The sequence below is a fragment of the Odocoileus virginianus genome, chromosome 1 (assembly GCF_023699985.2).
Source record: "Odocoileus virginianus isolate 20LAN1187 ecotype Illinois chromosome 1, Ovbor_1.2, whole genome shotgun sequence".
Lineage (NCBI taxonomy): Eukaryota > Metazoa > Chordata > Mammalia > Artiodactyla > Cervidae > Odocoileus > Odocoileus virginianus.
This window is the reverse complement of record NC_069674.1, coordinates 24,635,669-24,660,137: the sequence shown is the minus strand read 5'-3', so window position 1 is coordinate 24,660,137 and position 24,469 is coordinate 24,635,669. Positions and strand designations below refer to the sequence as shown.

Below are 24,469 nucleotides of genomic sequence, written 5' to 3'. Positions count from 1 at the left end.
CCACCAAATCAATACTCATGGTCCTTTTAGTTGTCATTCATGTATACACACAGGGTGGCAAAAAATTTGAGTCACCTAACATGTATGTTCCCAGTTGAGGTCAAACAAGGCAATGCTCTGCCTCCTTATTCGAAGCTCTCATGCTCTCATCCAGGTGTCCTTTACATGGTCTACCTAGTGCCACATTTTGTTTTGTACTTTTTTCTTGTTGAGTTCACTGTTTAAAATGTCTCCTAGGGAGGTGGGAGGGGGGATCGGGATGGGGAATACATGTAACTCCTTGGCTGATTCATGTCAATGAATGACAAAACCCACTGCAATGTTGTGCAGTAATTAGCCTCCAACTAATAAAAATAAATGAAAATAAAATAAAATGTCTCCTAAATGTAATGCTAAAGTGCCTGGTTGGGAAGATCCCCAGAGGAGGGCATGGCAACCCACTCAAGTATCCTTGCCTGGAGGATCCCATGAACAGAGGAGCCTGTGGGCTGCAGTCCATGGGGTTGCAAAGAGTTCGACACAACTGAAGCAACTTAGCAAAGTGCTGTCTAGTGTTCCTAAGCACAAAAATGGCTGTGCCGTGCTTTATAGAGAGAAATGTATGTTAGATTAGCTTCATTTAGCCATGAGTTGTAGTGCTGTTGGCTGTGAGTTAGTGTTCGTGAATCAACAATACATGTTAATTAATGTGTCTTTAAACGGAACATATAAAACAGGGTTATCTGTTGAACATTTGACAAATATATGATGAAGAGACTCATGGAAGCCTATCCCTGTATTTTCCATAGGACCAGAGCTTCAGTGTTGGCTAAGTCAGTGTTCGTTGTGACTTTATTAGAATATTGTTGTTGTTCAGTTGCTAAGTTGTGTCTGACTCTTTGCGACCCCATGGACTGCAGCATACCAGGCTTTCCTGTCCTCCACTATCTTCTGGAGTTTGCTCAAACTTGTGTCCATTGAGTCAGTGATGCTCTCCCACCATCTCATCCTTTGCCGCCCCCTTCTCCTCCTGCCTTCAATCTTTCCCAGCATCAGGGTCTTTTCCAATGAGTCGGCTCTTCGCATCAGGTAGTCAAAGTATTGGAGCTTCAGCTTCACATCGGTCCTTACAATGAAGATTCAGGGTTGACCATGAATAGTGAGAATCTGCTGTATTTTATATATTCTTTACTTTAGAGTAGCTTAAAGACATTAGCCCAGTCATCAACACAACTTTTAAAAATTGCTGCTAGACAGTAATTTATTTGTTATATGGAGGATGTTGAGGGGGAGCAATCCACTTATTAGGTTTTCTTTAATGTTCAGATTCTAGGACAATTTTTGTTTCTTGTAAGGAATCTCTTAAATATATTATATCTTGCTATTGGATGTAAAAAGAGCTGGTTCCTTATAGTTATGCTTGATTGATTTGCTTCGAAACTCATCAAAATATTTCCTGTTTGACTTTCATGGGGAAAGGTGAGAAGAGAAAGAATTTTGGAAGGCAATTAGAACTTTTTGACAGAAAATTGGCAGGTGAGGAAGAATAATCATAGTGGTTATTATCGTAAACATAAAAGCAGTAGTGTTATAAGTTGCTGAGTGCATGGTATTTGAATGTACTGTGTTGAAAATGGCTTTCTATAGATACATTTTTATGTACATAATAGGAACATCTCTCTCCTTCAACTCTTCATCCAGATCTTTGTCAACATCTTACTATTTCTTGTTTTATGTAATTTCTCAAATTTGTATTCATTCACATAGTAGTAATCTGGAAATCCAGACTTTAACCATCTTTAAGGTTGACCTTAAAGTTGTTCTCATTTCTTTCAGCCACATTCTCCCTTAAATACATCTTACTTTAGCATATTTTTATCATGTCATTCTGCAGAGATATTACTGCCCTACTTAGAAACTTTCAGTGGCTGCTAGTTGTCTGTTTTTAAATTATTATAAACCAGTTGTCTTTGGGGTTTCCCAGGTGGTTCATGGCAGGCGGTTCACCTGCCATGCAGGAGATGCTGGTTTGATCCCTGGGTCAGAAAGATCACCTGGAGAAGGAAATGACTTTCCCAGACAAGTCTTCTTCCCTGGAAAATCCTGTGGATAGAGGAGCCTGCCAGGCTACAGTCCACTGGGTTGCAAAGAGTCAGACACAACTAAACAATTATCTTTTAATGCTTCTCAGTTCTCCTACAGCCCTTCCTACCCACCTGCCTTTTTTTTTTTTTTTAATTTTGGCCATGCTGCAAGGCTAGCAGTATCTCCGTCCCCTGAACTTGGGCCACGGCAGTGAAAGCACGGAATCCTAACCACTAGACCAGCAGGTAACTCCCCCTTCCTACTTAACCTTAATTGATATTATGTCATAATTCATTGGGGGGAGGTAGGAAGAACCTTTTAGATGTGAATTTCCTCATTCTTACTACCTTCATCTATATATTTGCTACATTTCTTCTTTTTTTCTTTCTGTAACACAGAAAGAAGTATTCCTAATCCTAACCAAACATAGCTTCTCCACTCATGCCCTGGATCCCATTCTCTCTTATTTTCTGAGACTTTTCTTCTTGATTTGCCCCCAAGGTTGTTAAACTTGGCAAAAAACAGCAACACAATGCACAGTTAAATTTGAAATTCGGATACAACAAACAGTTTTTAGTATAAGTGTGTCCCGTGCAATATTTGGGACACATTTATGCTGAAAAATTATGTGTTGTGTATCTGAAATTCAAAAATAACTGGGTGTCCTAAATTTTATCTGACAACCCTGTGTACCCCTCTCTTTATTTACACTTCTAAACACACACACATTCACATACATACACACAGATGCACACATTTTTATCTTCCACCCTCTATTTCTTTCAGAGTTCAGTCAAGATTTAGTAACCATCTTGTGAACAAAGGCATTCTCTCTCTCTCTCTCTCTCTCTCTGTCTCTCTCTCTCTCACACACACACACACACACACACACACACACACACACAAGTCCCTTTGGCTTGTAATCCCTCTTTAGTTATTTCCATATCTCAGCCCAGTTTTTCAAAAGACTTGTCTGTTCAAACTGTTTCTGCTTCTTAACCTCTCAGTCATTCCTCAGTTTTCCCTAATCCTGTTTTACCCACATTACTCCCTCAAGTCATCAAAACTTCCATGTTGCTAAGTCCTACAAACTATTTTCAACTGTCATTTTGTTAACCTTCTCAGCAGTATTTGCAATAGCTGACCACTCTTTCCTTCTGGAAGGAATTTCCTTTCTTGATGTCTTGGATTTTTCCTCTGACTTTTCTGGTGGCTGCTTCTTAAATTTCAGTTGCTGGCCTTTCTTCTTCTTCTGCCCTGTATGGTAGATCATGGATCAGGGCTCAGACTTGAATTCTGTTTGTTTGCTTTTTTTCTGCTCGCTAGGCAATTTTTATCCATTCCCAAGAATTTTTATATCTGTGTACATGGGATTTAAATTACAGAGATGGATGAAATCTTAGCTCTTTTATTTCAGCCTAGGCTTTCCTCTGAGCTCCAGACTGTATTCAGTTGCTATTTTGATTGCATTAGCATATCTTATAGACGTTTCAAACTTAACATGGTCAAAATTGAAGTCTTGGTATTCTTCGCACATCTATTTTTCCCCTGTTCTTCCACATTTTAACCAGTGTCACCCCTATTTAACCAGTTGCTAAAGCAAGAAAAAAGGATGGTCATTACTTTTAAAAAATTTACTTACTTGGCTGCATCAGGTCTTGGTTGTGGCATGCAGGAGTCCTTCATTGTGGTATATGGACTCTCTAATTGTGGCATGCAGGCTGAGTTGCTCCGTGTTATGTGAAGTCTTAGTTACATTGGCCAGGATTCAAATCTGCATCCCCTGCATTGCAAGGTGGATTCTTAACCACGGGACCACCAAGGAAGTCCCCACTGATGGTCATTCTTGACATCCTTCTTACCCTTCATATTGTCTGTTAACTAGGTGCAGCTGAGTCAACCACCAACATACATGTCCTAAATCCATTTACTGCTGTCATTGTTATTGAGGCTATCATCATCTATCATATGTTTTAATGACCTCCTAACTATTCTTCTCATTTCCATTCATGGTTGTTTAGTTTTTCTGTTTTTATGGAGCCATGGTGATCTTTTAAAAACATAAATCTCTAGTGGCTTCCTATTATTCTTTGAGTAAAATTAAAACTGTTCTGTGACCTGTAAACCCTACATGGTCAGTCAAGCCCTGTCTACCCCTCCAGTCACATTTAACCCTCTCTCATTGACAGTGTTCTTATACAAATAAGGATTTGGTAAAAATGGAATCCTATTCCCAAGCATTTTAAAAAATATTAGTCACTTTAATGTGCAGAATTTTAACATTTATGAAAATATTGCCAGCCAAACTGAGCATTCAGACTGGTTAGTTGCGAATGAAATATTTAAGACCGAACAGCTAATCTCTCCCTCTCCCCCTTAAAATTTCAGAGCCCTTATGTGTTAATTTTCTGTAGCTTAAAATAATACAAGTGTATTTAATTATAATTCTTGGAGTCAGAAGTTCAACATTGGTCTCAGTGGACTAAAATAAAAATGTCAACAGGGCTGTATTCCATCTAGAGTAGAATCTACTTCCTTGCATTTTCCAGCTTCTAGAAGCAGCCAGGATTCCTTGGCCCCTTCCTCCATTCTCAAAGCCAGCATTATAGCATCTTTAAATCTCTCTCTGGCTCTCATTCTTCTGCCTCCTTTTTCCAAGTATAAGGAAGCTTTTGATTATATTGGGCTTTTGTTGTTTGGTCACTTAGTCTGACTCTTTGTGACCCTGTGGACCATAGCCCACCAGGCTCCTCTGTCCATGGGATCCACCCGGCAAGAATATTTGGGTGGGTTGCCATGTCCTCCCTCCAGGGGATCTTCCCAACCCAGGAATTGAACCCACGTCTCTCGTGCCTCCTGCATTGGCAGGCAGGTTCTTTACCACTAGCGCCACCTGGGAAGCCCCTATCAGTAAAACTGGGGAGGAGACTAAAAATTTAATCAAAAATGTTGAACTGATGTTTTGTTTTGAATCCAATCAATGCATAGCTTTATTTCAGGATTTAGCCAACTACTATTGTCAGGGTCATGAAAGACTGAGGAACTATCATAGATTGGAAGAGACTGTGGAGACAGGACAACTGAATGTGATACAGATCCTGGAACTGAAAAAGGACATTTGGAGAAACTTTTGAAATCCAAATAAAGCCTGTAATTTAGTTAATAGTATTGTACCAATGTTAACTCATTAATTTTGATAATTACAGTGGTTTTATCAGTTAACATTAGAGGAATGTGGGTGAAGTGTATATGGGAACTCTCGCACTGTTTTTACAAATTGTTTTCCTAAGTCCATAATTATTTCAAAAGAAAAATTTTTTAAAAAGACAATGTAATGAGTGGAAGCCACAGTGTAAGATGTTTGCAAAGGACTCAGAATCAGAATCTGTAAATGACTTATACAGATTAATAAGGGAAATATCCACAATCCGTTAAAAAAAAAATACACAGAATACTTGAAACGCCTCTTCATGTAAGAGAATATCCAAATGACCAATAAGCATAAAGATATGCTTGGCAGTACATGAGAGTTCCAGTTTTTCCAAGTTGGAAACCTTGTGCATTGCTGATGGGAATGTAAAATGATGCAGCTTCTATAAAATGCAATATTGTAGGTTCTAAAAAAATTAAACAGAAATTTCCGTATGCTTCATCAATTCCACTCCTGGGTGTATACCCAAAAGAGCTGAAAGTAGGGTCTCTTAACAGATATTTGTCCACCTGTGTTTGTAGCAGCAGTATTCACAATAACTCAAAGGTGCAAACAACCCAAATGTCCATCAATGGGTGAATAATAGATAAACAAAATGTCTTGTGTACATACAATGGAATATTATTGAGCCCTACAAAGAATGAAATTCTGATACATGCTGCAATACAGATGGACTTTAAAAACATACTAAGTGAAATAAACCAGACAAAAGGACAGATACTGTATGATTTCCCTTATATGATATACCTACTCAGATTCTGAGAGAAAAAAGGTAGAATAGTGGTTACCAGGGGCTGGGGAGAAGGGAAATGAGGAGTGTGTGTTTAATGGGGAAAGAGTTCGGCTTGGGATAATGAAAAATTCCTCAGGATGGCTGGTGGTAATGGGTGCTCAACAGTGTGATTGTATTTTCTGCCACTGAACTGTCCACTTTAAAATCTTATAAGATTTGCTGTTTTACCACATGCACAGATACATGCAGTGTCTCAGGCCTATATTCCTAATCAATATACATGCAAAAAATCCTCAGTAAAATGCTAGCAAGTCAAATTTAACAAGACATTAAAAAGATCTTACACCATGATCAGGTGAGATTTATCCCAGAGATGCAAAGATGGTTCAGTATCTGCAAATCAATCAACGTGATACCCCACACTAACAAAACGAAGGGATCATCTCAATAGATGCAGAAAAAGCATTTGGCAAGATTCAACATCCATTCATGATAAAAACTCTCAGTGAAATGGGTATAGCAGAAATGTAACGCAACAAAATAAAGGCCATAAAAAAATGTGCTCAGTTGTGGTCGTGATGGTAGTGCTGGTGTTAAGATGCAGATGAAAAATCACAGAGTGACACCGTTACTTAGAATGCCTAAAATGTAGCCGATTGACAATACTAAGCATTGGCAAGGCTATGAAGCACCTGGACGGATATCATGCTGGTAGGAGTACAAATAATACTGGCACTTTGGAAAGTTGCTTGATACTATCTATCTAGCTGAACATATGCACACCCTGTAACCTGAGCAGTTCCTCTCCCACGTACGTACCTGTGTCCTACAGAAATATTTTCATGTGAGTACCACATGACATACACAAGAACAATCACAGCAACATTATTTTTAAGGTCCCCAAACTGAAACCAACTTTCAACAGGAGAATGGATTCAATAAATTACAAATATTCATGCAATGGGGGTATTTCAGCTTCCCTGGTGGCTCATTGGTAAAGAATCTGCCTGCAGTGCAGGAGACCAGGGTTCGATCTCTGGGTTGGGAAGATCCCCTGGAGAAGGAAATGCTTTCCACTCTAGTATTCTTGCCTGGAGAATTTCATGGACAGAGGAGCCTGGCAGGCTACAGTCCACGGGGTCGCAGTGTCAGACGTGGCTGAGTGACTAACACTTTCTCACTTCACAAATAAATGAACTCCTGCTAAATCAACAGACTTAGATAACTCTTAGAAATATATTGAGCAGGAAAAAAACAGGCTATTATGAGTGCATCTTTTATGGTATTTATATCAGGTTCGAATATAGGCAAAATTGGTATGTGGTGATAGGAGTCAGATTATCTTTAGGGAGGGGTGATGACTGAGAGGAGACCGGCAGAAGACGCTAGGGTGCTTAATGTCCCGTTTCCTTATCTGGATGGTGGTTACAGAGCTGTGCTGACTCTTGAAATTTTATCAGACTGTAACTTTTGACCTGTGTACTTTTTCTGTAGGTGTTATGCCTCAATTTAAAGTATCTTTAAAAAATAATGTAGTAAGAAAAAAATTTGTAAAAAAATAATGTAGTGAGGGGTCTACATTTGACATTTATTTAACGGCATTGTGCTTCACTGTTTTATCCTACACCCTTCCTACCCTCCCCCTACTTTCCACTCTGTGAGAGAATTCAGAGCCCTGAGTTCACATGCCTGTCTGCTCTAATTCTCCTTGTTTTCATGTTTAAGAAGAAGCTTTCAAGTTTAAGCTTGACTTCTTTTTGAGGACAGTTTTAGCGCGAGGTGCTAACCACGCAGCAAACTGAACTCTGACCTAAGTGGAAGCCTAGAAGCTGTGTCATAGAAGTTGAGGATTTAAGTCCACACTCCACTCCCAGATTCTAGGGGACTTAACAGGGAGTGGGAAAGACAGCATGCACCATTTAGTGTATTGTAGTCTCTGAATTGCTTAATTGTAACACTGACTGGATTAGTCAGAGGTGAGGAGATACATTTTGGAGTACTTAGGCATAATTTTGTTATGATGTTGTTTATGGCTTTGTCTGTTCTTACACCTGCATCCCTTTTCCTTCCTTTTACCCTTCAGATGACTGTCATATGTTTTATTCATCTGGGGCTTTACTCTAAGCTAGCCATTCTTTGAGTAAGTTCATTTTTTTAAAAAAAATCAGCACATAGTCATTGGTATTTGCTATGTGCTTGGAATACAGAAATGAGACACATAATCTCTTCCCTCAAATTATAATTCTAGTGTGGAAATAGATAAAGGTTTAGTTATAGTATCAGCACTGATATGTGCTGTAATCGAGATCAGTTTGGGTGATTACTCAATAACTCATAGAATTCTTTTTTTTTTTTTTTTTATGGTCATGTCACACAGTTTGTGGAATCTTAATTCCCCAACAGGGATTGAACCCAGGCCCCCGGCAGTGAGAGTACAGAGTCCTAACCACTGATCACCAGGGAATTCCCTAGAACTGATTCTTAACCTAGACCTGGAGCTGGTAATATGTGCTGAAGGAAGTTAGAGTGTGTGTGTTCAGAGTAGGGATCAGTGGAATTCAGAGAGCTGAGGGCTGAGGCTCAGGGATTTGCAGCGGCTAAGTCATGAAGGGTCTTGTGTGTCATGCTAATGGAGTTTGGATTGTATTTGGAAGATAGTGGGGAGCTATTGAGGCATTATGAACGAGGAAATTATGTGATCAGACTTTAAAATAATTGTGCTGATGATGATCATGGATGAGACTGTTACAGGAATGGAGTTACCTAGGCCCTGTTGTGTAGTCCCAGCAGTGTTGGCATCATCTGAGAACTGTTAAAAATGTAGAAGCTTGGGACCTATTCCAGACAGACTAAATCAGAATTGGCATTTTTAACAAGATCTCTGAACAATTTGTAGGCACATTCAAGTTTAAGAAGCACTGAATTAGATGGATAGGATGATGGTCAGGCTTTAGACAGCTGATGTGAAGGCAACAGGACAGATTGCAAGAGAGAATGTGGAGAACATGTCTTCTTTCTTTCTATGTGGAATTGCACTCACCCTCCCCACCAAATGCACGCCAGGTACCCCTTCTCATCCATTACCTTTCAGCTTAAACAGAGCTTCTCTGATGTGACACTCCCAGTAGGCATAATTGGTACCCTTGCCATATTCTCCCATAACAATTATACTTTATCCCTTGTCACACTTTATTTTTGGTAATTATTTAATTGCCTGTCTCTCTCCTGTACCATGAAGGTAGGGACTGTCTTTCTATGCTGCCTGGTGCATGACAGGCACCCAGTAAATACTTGTGGTTCCGTTTTATACACAGTGGTTTACTGTGTATAAGAAGAAAATATGTATTTGAGTGTGTTGGGGGAATGTACATGTTATATTTATTAATAATAATAGTAAATGTTAAATAGCACTGATGAGTTCCACCTAGGCACTGTTCTAGGTGTTTTATATATGTTAATTTATTTGATATTATCAGCAATCCTATAAGGAGAGATTCTTAATGTCCCCATTTTAAAGATGAGAAAACAGAGGCACAAGGAATATAAGTGATATGCCTAAGGTTACACAGTTGGTAACTGATAAATCAAGATTCAAATTCACCTGGTACTACTCTGCTATGCCTGGTTTTGGACAAAATAGTTCCCTGGCACTATGCTGAGTGCTGTGTATTATATGCATGCGTCTGTGCTAAATCACTTCAGTCATGTCCTTTGCGACCCTGTAGACCATGGCCCACGAGGCTCCTCTGTCCATGGGATTCTCCAGGCACAAATACTGGAGTGGGAAGCTGCCACATCCTCCTCCAGGGGAATCTTCCTAACCCAGGGATTGAACCCACGTCTCTTATAGCTCCAGCATTGGCAGGTGGCTTCTTTATCACCGACGTCACCTAATCTATATAACATCAATGTGCAGATGACGCCACTTACAGCAGAAAGTGAAGAACTAAAGAGTCTTTGATGAAAGTGAAAGAGGAGAGTGAAAAATTTGGCTTAAAACTCAACATTCAGAAAACTAAGATCATGGCATCTGGTCCCATCATTTCATGGCAAATACATGGGGAAACAGTGGCTGACTTTATTTTTGGGGGCTCCAAAATCACTGCAGGTGGTGACTACAGCCATGAAATTAAAAGACGCTTGCTCCTTGGAAGAAAAGTTATGACCAACCTAGACAGCATATTAAAAAGCAGAGACATTACTTTGCCAACAAAGGTCCATCTAGTCAAAGCTATGGTTTTTCCAGTGGTCATGTATGGATGTGAGAGTTGGACTATAAAGCTGAGCGCCGAAGAATTGATGCTTTTGAACTGTGGTGTTGGAGAAGACTGTTGAGAATCCCTTGGACTGCAAGGAGATCCAACCAGTCCATCCTAAAGGAGATCAGTCCTGAATATTCACTGGAAGGACTGATGCTGAAGCTGAAACTCCAATACTTTGGCCACCTGATGGGAAGAACTAACTCAATGGAAAAGACCCTGATGCTGGGAAAGATTGAAGGGAGGAGGAGATGGGGACCACAGAGGATGAGATGGTTGGATGGCATCACTGACTCAATGGACATGAGTTTGAGTAAACTCTGGGAGTTGGTGATGAACAAGGAGGCCTAGCATGCTTCAGTCCATGGGGGTCGCAGAGAGTCAGACATGACTGAACGACTGAACTGAACTGAACATCAGTGTGAGGAGAGTTTTATTACCTTTTTTATAGATGAGGAAGCAAAGGCTCAAAAAGTTATACAGGTTACCAAAGATAGATACACTGCTTGTAAGTAGTGGAGCTAGTGTTTAAACCCAAGGGTTGATAGAGGGTGAGACGGTTGGATAGCATCATTGACTCAATGGACATAGGTTTGAGTAAACTCTGGGAGAGAGTGAAGAACTGGGAAGCCTGGCGTACTGCAGTCTATGGAGTCGTAAAAGTCAGACATGACTTAGCGACTGAACAACAACAACAATCCAACTCTTAAAGCCTGTGGTCTTTAAGACCACATCTGGAATATAAAAATACCTGTGGGATATGAGTCTTAAGATCACTGAGGAACCAAGAGGTGAAAAGTCTGACATTTAGGTTGGGGGTGTGAGGACTTAACAACTCCAGTTGCTCAGGTTACATGGGCATTTCAAGTTTGAAGGGGCAAAGGAGATTTAAAGTCGAGCAATTTCAGCCAACCTCATAACTGACCAGATGGAACTTTGGACTCTGATGGTTAGGAACCTTAGCGTCTACAATAAACTATAACTTAGGTGACTAAGGAGTAGTTATTGCTTTTTCTTATGACCTTGAGAAAAAACCAGATGGATTAGAAATACTGAATGTCAGAACTGAAAGGAACCAGCTGTCACCTTCCACAGTGCCCTCTTACCCACCTCCCTCTTATTTTGTAATAAGGAAACTGAAGAAGAGAGTACTTTAGGTGACTTGCCAAAACCTAATAAAGCTATTAGTGATAAGCCAGGAATAGAGGACAGGGTCACATTCCTGTATTCTTTGCCCTGTGCCTTATGATTCTCTGGGCTTCAGATTTATTGTCCCCTGTCTAAAACTCTTCTGCCATTGTAGTTACTTCTTCACCATATTGTAGTTACTTCTGGTTCTTTAGGACTTTGGGCCCTGGACGTATTAACTTTTTGTCCTTTCCTCTCCAGCCTCAAGCATATCCTCTCTCCCGCAAGTTGTCTGATTCATTTCATGATGATACTAGTGTCAAGGTAGGAACACCACTGGCACATAGAACTTCAGGTTGATCGTCTTCTTAGAGTGAAAATGAGATTCCTTTGAGCTGTTCAGACAGTCAGTTTCTGCAAAACTTGAAGGCCATCGGAGCAGGTGCAGTTTGTGTATCCTTTTGAAGTTGCAAACTCCTAAATGTTAAGGCTGGTTATTATAGATAATCACATGCAGGGGTCTTACTCCTGCTCTAGCTATAGGTATGTCTTTTAAGGCACTTTGTAGTAAAATTAAATTAGAATGAAAACAACTTTATAACTATTCATAGTACTTAAACCTATATCCTGTGCCTTATACAGTCCCACTCAGTTAATAGACTTTCAGTTCTCAATTGTAATAGGTACTGTTTTATTTTTGTTTCAGAGTCATTACAGAAAGAAGGTAATAAGTATAAGGTATAAGAAGGTTGCAGTTTTCAAATGAAGTCTATTTTAGTTAAAAAGTTACACTGAAAGAATGGTCTTCCTTTTAATCCACTTTATCAAATCTGACACTCTGATCACAGATGGCCTTATCAAAACTGAAACCCTGCCCTCAGACCATGTCTTCGTTTCACTGACTTTCTTTATCTTGCTATTGTTCATCGCTTTGCTCCACAGCCCCTCCGTGACCTCAGCTTCCTGGACGTCCACCCTTGCTATTTTCTCTTCTTACTGCATCTGCTCTCCACCTGCCTTGTGATTGCTAATCCTTTGGCACCTCTGCGTTCACCTGGCCTGGTGGTCCCCTTCTGTTTCCAATTGCCTTTTTCTCTAGTCTGGACCTCCAGGTCAGTCATTTGAATTCTGCCCTTTCTGGCATCTCTTCCCTAGAAGTTTCCTTCCTCTCCTTCATTCTATATCTAAAGGAACATTCTCCTAACCAGGAAAGACCCTAAAGGGCAATGAACCTATAATCCTAATCACAGTATTATGACTGTCAGCTTCAGAGAAATTATCTCTGCTCTGAGACTTAATACTGTAAAGAGTCCCTGGTTCTTAAACGGGACCAAAGGAAATCTGTGGTACTCTCATTGGATAATATACTTTAGGAATTAATTAAGACAGTAAAATAGAAGGGACTTACCAGGTGGCACAGTGGTAAAGAATCCACCTGCCAGTGCTAGAGACATAAGAGAGGCAGATTTGATCCCTGGGTTGGGAAGATCCCCTGGAGGAGGGCCTGGCAACCCACTCCAGTATTCTTGCCTGGAGAATCCCATGGACAGAGGAGCCTGGTGGGCTACAGTCCATAGGGTCCCAGAGTCGGACATGACTGAGTACACACACAAAAAAGGTTAGGTCACCTTTTTTCTAGTTTTGTCTTATTTCCAAATTTCTGACGTGTGTAAGGAGGAGGGAACTGGTATGGGGACATAAGGAGGAAGCAGCTTCTGAGGTCCTAAAGACTACTGTGTTGGCATCCTGTTTCAGAAACCAAACCTGTGAATAAAAAACAGCATTGAATAGGGGCTTAGAGGCGGCACTAATCTTTTTTAAAAATTGAAATGTAGGGCATTCCCTGGTGGTTCAATGGCTAGAGCTCCTGCTCTCACTGCCAAGGGCCCTAGTCAGGGAACTAAGATCTCACAAGTCACGTGGTGTGGCAAAAAAAAAAGAAGTGTAGTTGATTTACAATATTATATTAGTTTCAGGTGTACAACATAGTGATTCAATATTTTTATAGATTATACTCCACTGAAAGTTATTTGCAGTATTGGCTATATTCCTGTGTATGCGGTGTATGTATACTCAGTCATGTCCAATTTGGAGACCCCATGGACTGTAGCCTGCCAGACTCCTCTGTCCATGGGATTTCCCAGGCAAGAATACCGGAGTGGGTTGCAATTTTCTTCTCCAGGGGATCTTCCTGATCCAGGGATCAAACCCACATCTCCTGCAGCTCCTGTATTTGCAGGTAGATTCTTTAGCACTAGCACCACCTGGGAAGTTCCTGTGGTGGTTCAGTTCAGTTCAGTTCAGTCGGTCAGTCGTGTCCAACTCTTTGCGACCCCATAACTGCAGCACGCTAGGCCTCCCTGTCTGTCACCAACTCCTGGAGTTCACCAAAACTTATGTCTGTTGAGTCAGTGATGCCATCCAACCATCTCATCCTCTGATATCCCCTTCTCCTCCTGCCCTCAATCTTTCCCAGCATCAGGGTCTTTTCAAATGAGTCAGCTCTTCGCATCACATGAGCAAAGGATTGGAGTTTCATCTTCAACATCAGTCCTTCCAATGAACACCCAGGATTGATCTCCTTTAGGATGGACTGGTTGGATCTCCTTGCAGTCCAAGGGACTCTCAAGAGTCTTCTCCAACACCACAGTTCGAAAGCATCAATTCTTCGGTGCTCAGCTTTCTTTACAGTCCACTTCTCACATCCATACACGACTACTGGAAAAACCATAGCCTTGACTAGACAGGCCTTTGTTGACGAAGTAATGTCTCTGCTTTTTAATATGCTGTCTAGGTTGGTCATAACTTTCCTTCCAAGGAGTAAGTGTCTTTTAATTTCACGGCTGCAATCACCATCTGCAGTGATGTTGGAGCCGAAAAAAATAAAGTCAGCCACTGTTTCCACTGTTTTCCCATCTATTTGCCATGAAGTGATGGGACTGGTTACCAGTGAGGAAAGAGAAAGAGGGATAGGGGATTTGGAGGCATAAACTCCTGTGCATAAAATAAAGAGACAGCACTCGTCTGACCTGGAAGTGCCGGTTTCCCCCAAACCTACCTACTCTGTGGTAGCTCCTAACTGACCTCAGGGAAGCAACTAGTTTAGAGTGGGCATCTTTATCTCTGTAGCTGAAGGCCCTTAGACTTCCATGTGCATAGCCCAGCAAGCCAGCAGAGGGAGCTGTCGTCCTAGAACTTGTTCTTTAGTGCTTCTAAGTTTTGATTTTGCCAGAGATCCTCTCCAGTTCCATCTGAATCTCCTCTACAGTAAGAATTTAACTTGAGATATGCCTGGGTTTGGTGCCAGACCCCTGGTGTGAGCAGATGGGGAGCTTCTGCGTAACTGTTTAAACTTGAAAGCCATAAGGAACTCGATTTCAAGGAAACGCCTGTTTACCATGCAGATCCAAATCAAGCAACTCTCCAGAAATGGGTGTGCCTTCTTGACCTCGATCCTTATTGATCTTGGTATCAGCACCTCCAGTGACGCATCCTGAGGGGCGGGAGAAAGTTAACAAGTGCCTTATACACAGGGAAAAAGAGGAAGCCTGACTGCTGCTGCAGAAAGTCCCCACTGGGGAAGAGGGGATACTGTTTGGGTAGCATTAAATAGTGAGTGCTCCATGGAAAGTTCAGTGCCTGGGTGTAGAACCTTGTATCGGCTCTGATTTTGAATCAGAAGCAGAAGGTTTGCAGCTGGCCAGTCAAGGGGCTTGTCAGGCAGTTGACTAATGATCTTGATTTTAATAGGAAGCCTTTTAAAGGGGATGCAGCTTCTGCTAGATACTGTGAACTCCTGAATCACTAGATTTGGCTCTGCTTTTTGGACACTCGGAAAACTTGGGCATTTCCAAGCCAGCTTTCCCTTTTGCTACAGGACATAGATTACCCAAGCCTGCACTATGGAGAAGGGGGACGGTAATGAGGGCGCCTCAGCTTTTCACATGCCTGAGTGGATGGTGAGTTCTTTGGTCACTTTGCTTTTTCCTCTGTTTCTTGATAATGACAAGAATAGGGATCATTGTAAGAAGTCCCTCCCAAGAGCTGTGATTGGGAAAACAGTTATTACTGTAATTTCTGATTAATTCCTAGGGTCACTCCTGCTGCTTTCTTTCCTTTTTTTTTTTTTAATTATTTTTAAATTATGAGTGAGCTGGAAGGGCCTATTGCCTGGTTGTCTAGACTGGACTGGAGCTTCCCCACTGCTCCTGGTGTACTGCATGGATTGTGTTACACTATGATTGCTTTGCATTCTGTTTATAAGCAGATGCTTAGTTTATTTCTCATGGGGGTAAAGAAAAAGAATAGAGAAGGGGGGAAAAACAAAAACAACTTGTGGAAATGGTGTGCTCTCTCTCTTTCAAGTCTGAAAAGATTTAAGTAATTTATCCCTCTATCTGCCTAGTTTTCTCCTGCCAGTCAAAACATTTCCCCAAGTATTCTTCTACATGTCTTTCTAAAAGGCAGGGATTATAAAACTGTCTTTTTAAATTAATTTATTTTTTGGCTGTGCTGTATGGCACGTGGGATCTTAGTTCCCCAGCCAGGGATTGAACCCATGCCCCCTGCAGTGGATGCACGGAGTCCAACAACTGGACTGCTGGGAAGTCCCAAATAGCTCTTTTGGTACTATTCCTTAAAATACTTTATGTGCTTGATGAATGTTTTTAATGAGTTATTTGTTGATAAGAACCAGCACCTAAAACCTAGTATTTTCTATCCAACTTTAGTTTTTGATATAAAAATAGCAACCACCCTTATGTTCCTAACTGCTTTCTTCCAGGTTTAGCCTGATTTCTTACAGTCTATATACCAATTTGTGGTTTATATGTGTGTGTGTGTGTGTGTGTGTGTGTGTGCATGTGCATGTGTATAAAATATGTATGCATGCGTGCTAAGTTGCTTCAGTCGTATCCAACTCTTTGCAACCTCGTGGATTGTAGCCCACCAGGCTCCTCTGTCCGTGGGATTCTCCAGGCAAGAATACTGGAGTGGGTTACCATGCCCTCCTCCAGGGAATCTTCCTGACCCAGGAATCAAACCCATGTCTCTTGCATCTCCTGCATTGGCAGGTGGATTCTTTACCACTAGCAACACCTGGGAAGCCCCATAAAATATGTGTAATGTATATATATTTCCCTGTGGAAAACTGCTTAGACTATATACAACACATTCCAAGTTCTTTTCATGGTTTATGGAATTATGGACTTATAGAGAAGTGATCAGCAATAATGAGTCTGAGTATATAGTAGACCTAACAGAGGCCCAACTGATGAGCCCAGATTTCTGTTCGCGTACCAACTATTATTATTTCTGTTAGGGTTATTTCTGTTGTTGGTCTTAGTGTTGTTCCAGAACCTTGTACTCAGTTTTAAAATATTTGATCTAAAGAAATCCTACCCATCCACAAGCTTATTTCAAATAGTATAGTGTTTTGGAATAATGGGAAAAAGTTCAAATAATAATTCTAGTTGGATTTCTTTGTAAATATTTATTTTTATTTATTTGGCTACTCTGGGTCTTTAGTTGTGCCATGTGGGATCGAGTTCCCTGTGCAGGGATTGAACTCAGGCCCTCTGGATTGGGAGCACAAGAGTCCTAGCCACTGGACCACCAGGGAAGTTCTTCTAGTTGGATTTTTAATTTTTGAAATTCCAGCCATTCACTGATACCAAGAAGGGGAAATAGGAATTCTGGTTTTCTTAAGTGAGAGCACACATGAAGATATTAACCTTTGTTACGTCTATAAGAGAATATTACAGAAGAATTTCACAGAACACTAGTATGTCAATTCAGTCAACACAAGTTTTACAGTAACTCTTATTCTCATAAATAATACATCTCGCTGTCTTACCTGCCAAGCACATCTTCTCAAGAGAAACTCGTACTGGACTTTTACCTACTCACCTTCTCTTTATTTACCTGAACAGGATAACTGTCCTAAAGGAGTTAGTGTGACTACTGCTCAAGAGATATGACTTAAGACTTCTCAGCTTTTAGAAAATAGTCTTTAATAAAGCACAGCTCTGCTTTGTTTTCAGCATGGCACCTCTTTTATTTAGCAATTTCCTGGCCTCTCTCTCTCAAAACTCAAGAAAATATCTTCGATCAGTAGATTTTTCTTTTAGCAATGATGAGACAAAGTAGGGAGGGGCTTGGCCTCAAATAACTCAGTTTTATTCTCTGAATTATTCCCTTGCCAGAGATTAACCTCTTGAGGCTTGCTTTCAGATATCATATAAGCTGTTCATTTCTGACGTGGTCTGGAAGTGCTGCTTTAGGTTGCCACCAGTATCCACTTAGCCACCAAAATGAGCCACTGAGAATTCTCTAGCATACTGCCTATAGATTTCCAGACCTTACCTGTGACTTGTTAGAGTACCTTTTAATCCCCAAGAGGAAACCCTGGTGCCAGTTATCACATTGGGTCAAAATTTCGATCAAAGAAAGCTTTTAACAAATGACTCATGTTCCAGTTCACATATTAACATAATGAACTTTCCTCTGAGAACTATCCTTGCCCCCGAAGGAAATACGACAAGGCTTTTAAACTCTCTTTCAGGGGAAGAATTTAGCAGAAAAGGTGGATTATAATGCCTCCCTTCTTGTAAATGATCTGTAGCAAAAAGGGACTGGCATATCCTTCAGAAGATAGGACTCAAGACCACAGACAGTAGCTGACAGTACTCACATCTCTGACTCCTAGCAGGGAAATAAGCCAGGACGAAATCTGAAGAACAGTCTTGAAACTTGACAAGTAGACCTTCGAGTTACTATTCCATCAGTCACTGGAAAACTTCTGCTAGAGCCTCTGCTCCCCAGCTATTTTCATATAGCTTGTTCAGGCAGTTTTACTGCTAAAAGATTAGGAAACTCATCCTTTTAAAGATTGTCCTTATTAATATATTTTCACTTCCCCTGAGAAATTTTTAATCCCTAGTGGTAGGTGAAAATACCTCCTCTCTTATGAGCATGGAGATCAGCAATAACCTTTTTTAAGTTTCTACATCTTAATATTTCCTCCTCCCACTTAAGCTCTTTGTAGTACCTAGTACTTTTCCATAGGAAATCTGATTCACTTTCTTGATTGAGTACCCAGCCAGCTGGTTACCTGATTTTCTTTTGGCTAGAAGTAATCCCTTTTATAGTTGAGGAATTTGTTCCAGCAGCTCATTTGGCTTGGAAGGGAGCAATGTCTCTAAGAATGCTTGAACCATATCTACTTGGAAGTGGGACGAAAACCTTTAAGGTATCTGCTAAATGGTAGTAGAGGTAGTTGCACTATGACTCTGGATCAGAATTGACACTTAAAGCAGAGACCCACTTGAGAAACTGATGAAAACTGTGGACCCACTCCCCAGGAAAATAGACACACAAACTTTTCACGTTCTGTTTTAGAGCATCTGGACATCCATGGACTCTAGGTGAAGAACTTTGGACCTAAAAAAATAGAAATGTTAATATGTTATATTTGTGTACCAGTATGTCACCTCCAAAACCTTTGCACATACATTATTTTCTCAGCACACACTTGAGACAGACAAAGTAGGTATTATTGTTCTTATTTTACAAATCAGGGTTATAGATGTTCAGTACTGGAAATGTTAAGAAATGGAGATACAGAGAGAGAACCACTGATCACCATTCGTTGTAGCACTACTTTATGTATTTGAAAAGGAATTAATTTGTTTCTCTTGATGTGCTCCTCTGTAGGGTAAATAGATCTTCTATCCTCCCCATGAGTCTTGATTTTTTTGTTAATGCATTAATCATCTATTCTTAGCCTTAAATTGTGGAAAGCAGAATTAGATCCAGTTCTCTTTATATCCTATGCTGTGTATAAAGAAAGGATCACCTCATTCCTGTCTCTGATCTTTGAAATAACTTTTTTTGCCTATGAATATGCTCCATGGTTACAGCCATGGGTAGGATAACATGGTTGGTTAAGGAGAGAGTTAAGAATTACAGTGACTTTAATCATGCTTGGAGTGTTCCAGCCATGGTTCTTAAAGTGTGGTCCCCAGGCCAGTAGCATCAGCATCACCTGGAAACTTGTTAGAAATGCAAAATCTTGGGCCCCACCCAGATTCACTAAATAAGAAGCTCTGGAGCAGAGCCTAGCAATGTGTTTTAATAAATCCACTAGGTGATTCTGATGTATCTAAAATTTGAGGATTACTTTGGTAGATAAACTTGTTAAGTGGTAAGGCTTTTCCTATCAGTAATCTGAAATGGCTTCCAGTTGTGTTTGGTGTAGATCTGCAGCTCCCTTTGCTCAGGCCCAGAAACTTAAGGCCTTAGACCAGGAGTTCCTTTTCATCTGAGTGAGGAAACAGCTGAGTGTACTAGGGTGCATATCCTTGGTTAAGAGGAGCAGATTAGAGACTCATCAAGCAAGCAGAAAAATACTGGTGTGTCTCATTTCCTGAAATTGTGAATAAGAGATCAAGATTGTCATGGATGACAGTGAATAGCTGTATTTGAGTTCAGTTAATTTCCATTTCAATTTTTGGTAGTGACATTGGACAAATTTGCTAATTAAAAGGCTGCTAGATTTCAGATTCTTCTATGATTTAGCCATTTCAGAACTGTGGTTTGATCAGAGCCTCAAGATAATCTAGAATGATACCCTTTCTGAAACCTAATCCAATAAGAAAGTAAATTTAAGGAGTAATTTTAAATTAAATAAACTTAAGATAAATTAAGCTGGTAAAGAATCTGCCTGCAATGTGGGAGTCGTGGGTTCGATCCCTGGATTGGAAAGATCCCCTGGAGGAGGGCATGGCAACCCACTCCATTATTGTTGCCTGGAGGGTCCCCATGGACACAGGAGCCTGGCAGGCTACAGTCCTTGGATTTGCAAAGAGTCGGACATGACTGAACGACTAAGCAAAGCACAGCAAGATAAGAGGAATGAGGTGGGGCTGAGTACACCCTGAATTAGGACCAGGGAAGTTTTTGATCTTCAGATCAATATCACAGGGTTTGATGTTATAGAAAGAGCTTCGGCTCTGACATAAACACAGGCTCGCTTTCTAGTCCCACTTGCTTGCTGTGAGACTTCAGGTAAATCATTTGTTCTTTCAGTGCCTTTGTGTTTTCCTAATTTGTCAATGGGGATAATGATGCCAATTTTTTAAGACTATTATATTGATTAGTAGAAATAACAGATACACAGGCCTGTGCATAGTAGGCCCTTAATAAATATTAATTTCCCTCCCCTTATTCTGTTCTTACAGGGACCTTTTCTCTCAAAATAAAGATTATCCTAAAAAAAAGAATCTATCATTTTATGTTCTTTCTTGTGCTCAGCGAGCACTCATATTTTTAAAATCACATCTGGAATTCTGTGAAAGAGAAAATGTTAGTAGCTCAGTCACATCCAACTCTTTGTGACCCCATGGACTGTAGCCCACCAGGCTACTCTGTCCATGGAACTCTCCAGGCAAGAATGCTGAAGTGGTATAGTTAGGAAATTTAAAATGGTATAACTGCAAAGAATGTGAACAGTTCCAAATAATTTCCAAAGCTATCATCTTAACAGCATCTATATGGAAAACCTCTGGAGAAGGAAATGGCAACCCACTCCAGTATTTTTACCTGGAGAATTCCATGGACAGAGGAGCCTGGCGGACTATAGTCCATGGGGTTGTAAAGAGTCAGTCATGACTGAGCAACTAACACTTTCACTTATCTGGAAGACATTGAGGAGAATACAGAAATGATTCACAACTGAGGCCTGGTTCAGAGGACTTGTCTTCTAATGGGGAGATCAATATGTATTAGATAACCATCTGTTATGAAAACCAGAGGAAATAAGCAGAGAATGAATTATACTAGACATGGAAGGATCTTTGACTTCTGCTGGGATCTAACTAACCCAATCAGATTGCCTCACTCCTGGTCCGTGCAGTGGTGATTTTCTGTGGCATTATCGATATGACACTTCCAGTGGTCACGTTCCAATGATGAACCTCTCCTCCATTTGCTGACACATCTGGTGGCACGCAGATGTCAACATCACTAACCCCCATTCTTAATCTTCTATTCTAATTCAAAAATAAATTACCAGTTCTCTCTAGGGTCAATCTCCCATATCTTGGAGATGAGCTATGATATTAAATTACTGAAAATAACAAGCAGATAAACAAACTGAAATGGTCTCTGGAGAAATGCATGGTGCATCATTGTTTATTAGATAGATAGTCAATGGTTTGTTCTCCTACCCTACTCATCTGGTCCATCTGCCTTCCCAGGACTATACCTCTCCAGCTCCTGTCTGCACACTGGTCACTCATATGCATTAGCCCATAGCATCTTTTCATGACTAATTGGGAGTCGCTTTTGTGCATGATTTTGCTTTATATCTTCTGTGGAATATTTTTATGAATTGTAAAGTTATCGGATTTATTGTGGCATAAAAGTCTCCACCGGAGAAGGCAATGGCACCCCACTCCAGTACTCTTGCCTGGAAAATCCCATGGACAGAGGAGCCTGGTAGGCTGCAGTCCATGGGGTCGTGAAGAGTCAGACATGACTGAGCGACTTCACTTTCACTTTTCACTTTTATGCATTGGAGAAGGAAATGGCAACCCACTCCAGTGTTCTTGCCTGGAGAATCCCAGGGACGGGGGAGCCTGGTGGGCTGCCGTCTGTGGGATCGCACAGAGTCGGACACGACTGAAGTGACTTAGCAGCAGCAGCAGCAAAAGTCTCCACAAACTAGCTCTTGTGTTTTCTTCAACTACATGCCCACCACTTCTAACTCCCTGTGCAGTTCCCTGTTCCCTCTGCTCTGTTTGTATCGCTCTGTGACCTAGAAGGGCCACCCCTTCATTTGGCTATTTGATATGTAACAAGGTCACTATGACCCTGGGGGCTCCGAGGAAATAGGAAATTCCCTATTGTAGTTGCACCTTCCACGAAACAGTTTTTGAAAAAGGCAAGCAGATCACTGGACACTTAATCAGCAACGATCCTCAGATGGGACTAGAAACCAGGTGTCAAAACCTCCATAAAAAGGTGCACAGTTAAGAGTAAAGCACTGGTCTGAGGAAGCTGATTTTCCTGGTAACAGACCTGAAACCAGTTGCCCCCAGTCTAACACAAGGACCCAGAGTGTAGGTTAGGGCCTGCTTGAGTACTTGGCTCCATTTTTTCTTTCTTAACGTTTTTATAAATTCCTCATTGCTTTAGTGACTCTGCAGTTAATTTTTTTCTAATGAGACTAGGTTAACTAAAGTCATCTGACTTGGAAAAGGAGGAGGTAAGGTTAAAAAGGAACCTAATTAGCAAGTTAATTATAGCAGGCAAAAAAAGTGCACCAGTTATATAAATAAGCTATTGTTATGCGCTTGCAAGTTGGGCCTTGTCAAGGGACTTGTTAAGGTTTAGAGGTCAGAGGATCCGTGTAATTAGGTGTTTAGGGGAAAAAAATAATAAAAGCAAAACAGCCACCAGAATTAGGAATGGCTGATGAACCACTAACAGAAATGCCTTATTAAATTGGGCTCTACTGCTGGAGGGGTTGTTGGAGCTGCTTCAGGGTTTCCAGGGAAGGCAACCCCCCCCCCCCCCCCTCACCACCACGCACGCACACACATACAAAACTAGCTGGAACCAGAACCAACAGAATTGCTGATGAGGAAAGTTTAAAGGCCTAGCCACAAGGGTCCCTGGACTGAAGAGGTGGCTGTAGGGCTGGTAATGTCATTATGCTGAGCAGCAAGAAGAAATACATTGTCAATGGCAACTCTGGGATTAAAGCCCAGGTGAGGCTAAGTTCTTATTTACCAGTCTTGCTGCTGCTATAGCCACTATTGTAAAAGGCCAGTTGCTTTTCCCCTTCTTTCCTGCTTTCCTCCCTTCTTCTGCATAAGGTGAGCTGCTCCTCTACAGTATCTTTCCCTTCCTTGCCTTGAAGCCTGTTGGAATTAGTCAGTCTTCTCTGAAACAGATAAGGAGAGGTCCCGTAAAGGACTTTTTGATTTCAGTTAAGGTAGAAGAGTTAGGGGTAGAATCTACCAGGGTACCCCAACTGGGGTGGGGAGATTACTGTATTACAAGTAAGAGTGAAAAATGTAACGGCACTTTAACTACTGATGGGAGGTGGGCACCAGGGATGACGGGTTGTCAGTAAAAGATAAGCACTTATTTCTTGAGGAAATTATATAGCTTATTCTATATAAGTGGTTAGCTTCTTTCTAATATTCTTCTGTCTTAAAGAAACTTGAGGTCAGTGTCTGACAAGTAACAAGATTTAGAACCCTATGTCTCTAAGTGGAGAAAGCCTACATAGCTTAATGTTTAGTGCCAAAAAATAGCCTAAACTCAAGAATTCTCTTGTGGGCCAGGACTTAGAGCCCGCACTTCCACTTCAGGGTGCACAGTTTCCATCACTGATCAGGGAATTAAGATCCCATGCAAAGCATGGCCAAAAAAAAAAAAAAACAACAACACTGAAACGTGACCTAGGTGGGAGGAAGTAATGTAAATAGTGAGGAGCTTAATAGAGGAGAGAACTCAGTTTAAGGAAACTGGTTTAAGATGATGGTGCAGCTAGATGGCTATGTTGTTGGGGTAAATGAGTGTGTGGCTTCTCTGAAGGCTTTTCAGTAAGACTCTGCCTGCCAGTGCTGGAGACACAAGAGACTCGGGTTCAATCCCTGGGTCAGGAAGATCCCTTGGAATAGGAAATGGCAACCTACTCCAGTATTCTTGTCTGGGAAATCCCATGGACAGAGGAGCCTGGCAGGCTACAGTCCATAGGGTCACAAAGACTTGGACATTACTTAGTGACTAAACAACAAATGGATGTGTGCCCACCCTCTGCAATCCTAGAAAGTAGAGAATCCTAGAGAAGTAGAGTGGCCCCCTCTAGTGGTGTGTGGGTGGGAGGGGTGGTATATATCTAGGGCAGGGTCTGTTCCGCTTTTTTAAAAGTAGGCTCTGCTGAAATTAATGACTCATCGTGGCCTTTGGAAAGTCAATGACGACTCATTTTCCTAGATGGGCTTTTAAAAAAGACTAAAGATATATCATTGTCTTGAACAAGGTTGGTGAAATGGAAGCCAG

The 24,469-nt window shown here is 41.0% G+C and overlaps 1 protein-coding gene across 7 annotated transcripts in view; it reads left to right on the top strand.

The window, feature by feature from the left end:
• The window catches only part of AHCYL2 (adenosylhomocysteinase like 2), a 196,585-nt gene that overhangs the window by 123,134 nt on the left and 48,982 nt on the right, over positions 1 to 24,469 (top strand). For 2 of the 7 annotated variants that reach the window (XM_020874644.2, XM_020874641.2), the window contains exon 1: positions 15,014 to 15,354. The exons of 3 other annotated variants lie outside the window; for them this stretch is intronic. In XM_020874644.2, coding sequence (XP_020730303.1) covers positions 15,298 to 15,354 — 57 coding nt within the window. In that variant the 5' untranslated portion in view covers positions 15,014 to 15,297. Of the gene's footprint in view, positions 1 to 15,013; positions 15,355 to 23,042; positions 23,167 to 24,469 lie in introns of those variants that run through there. 2 more of the 7 variants (XM_070465896.1, XM_070465895.1) reach the window with 1 other exon arrangement.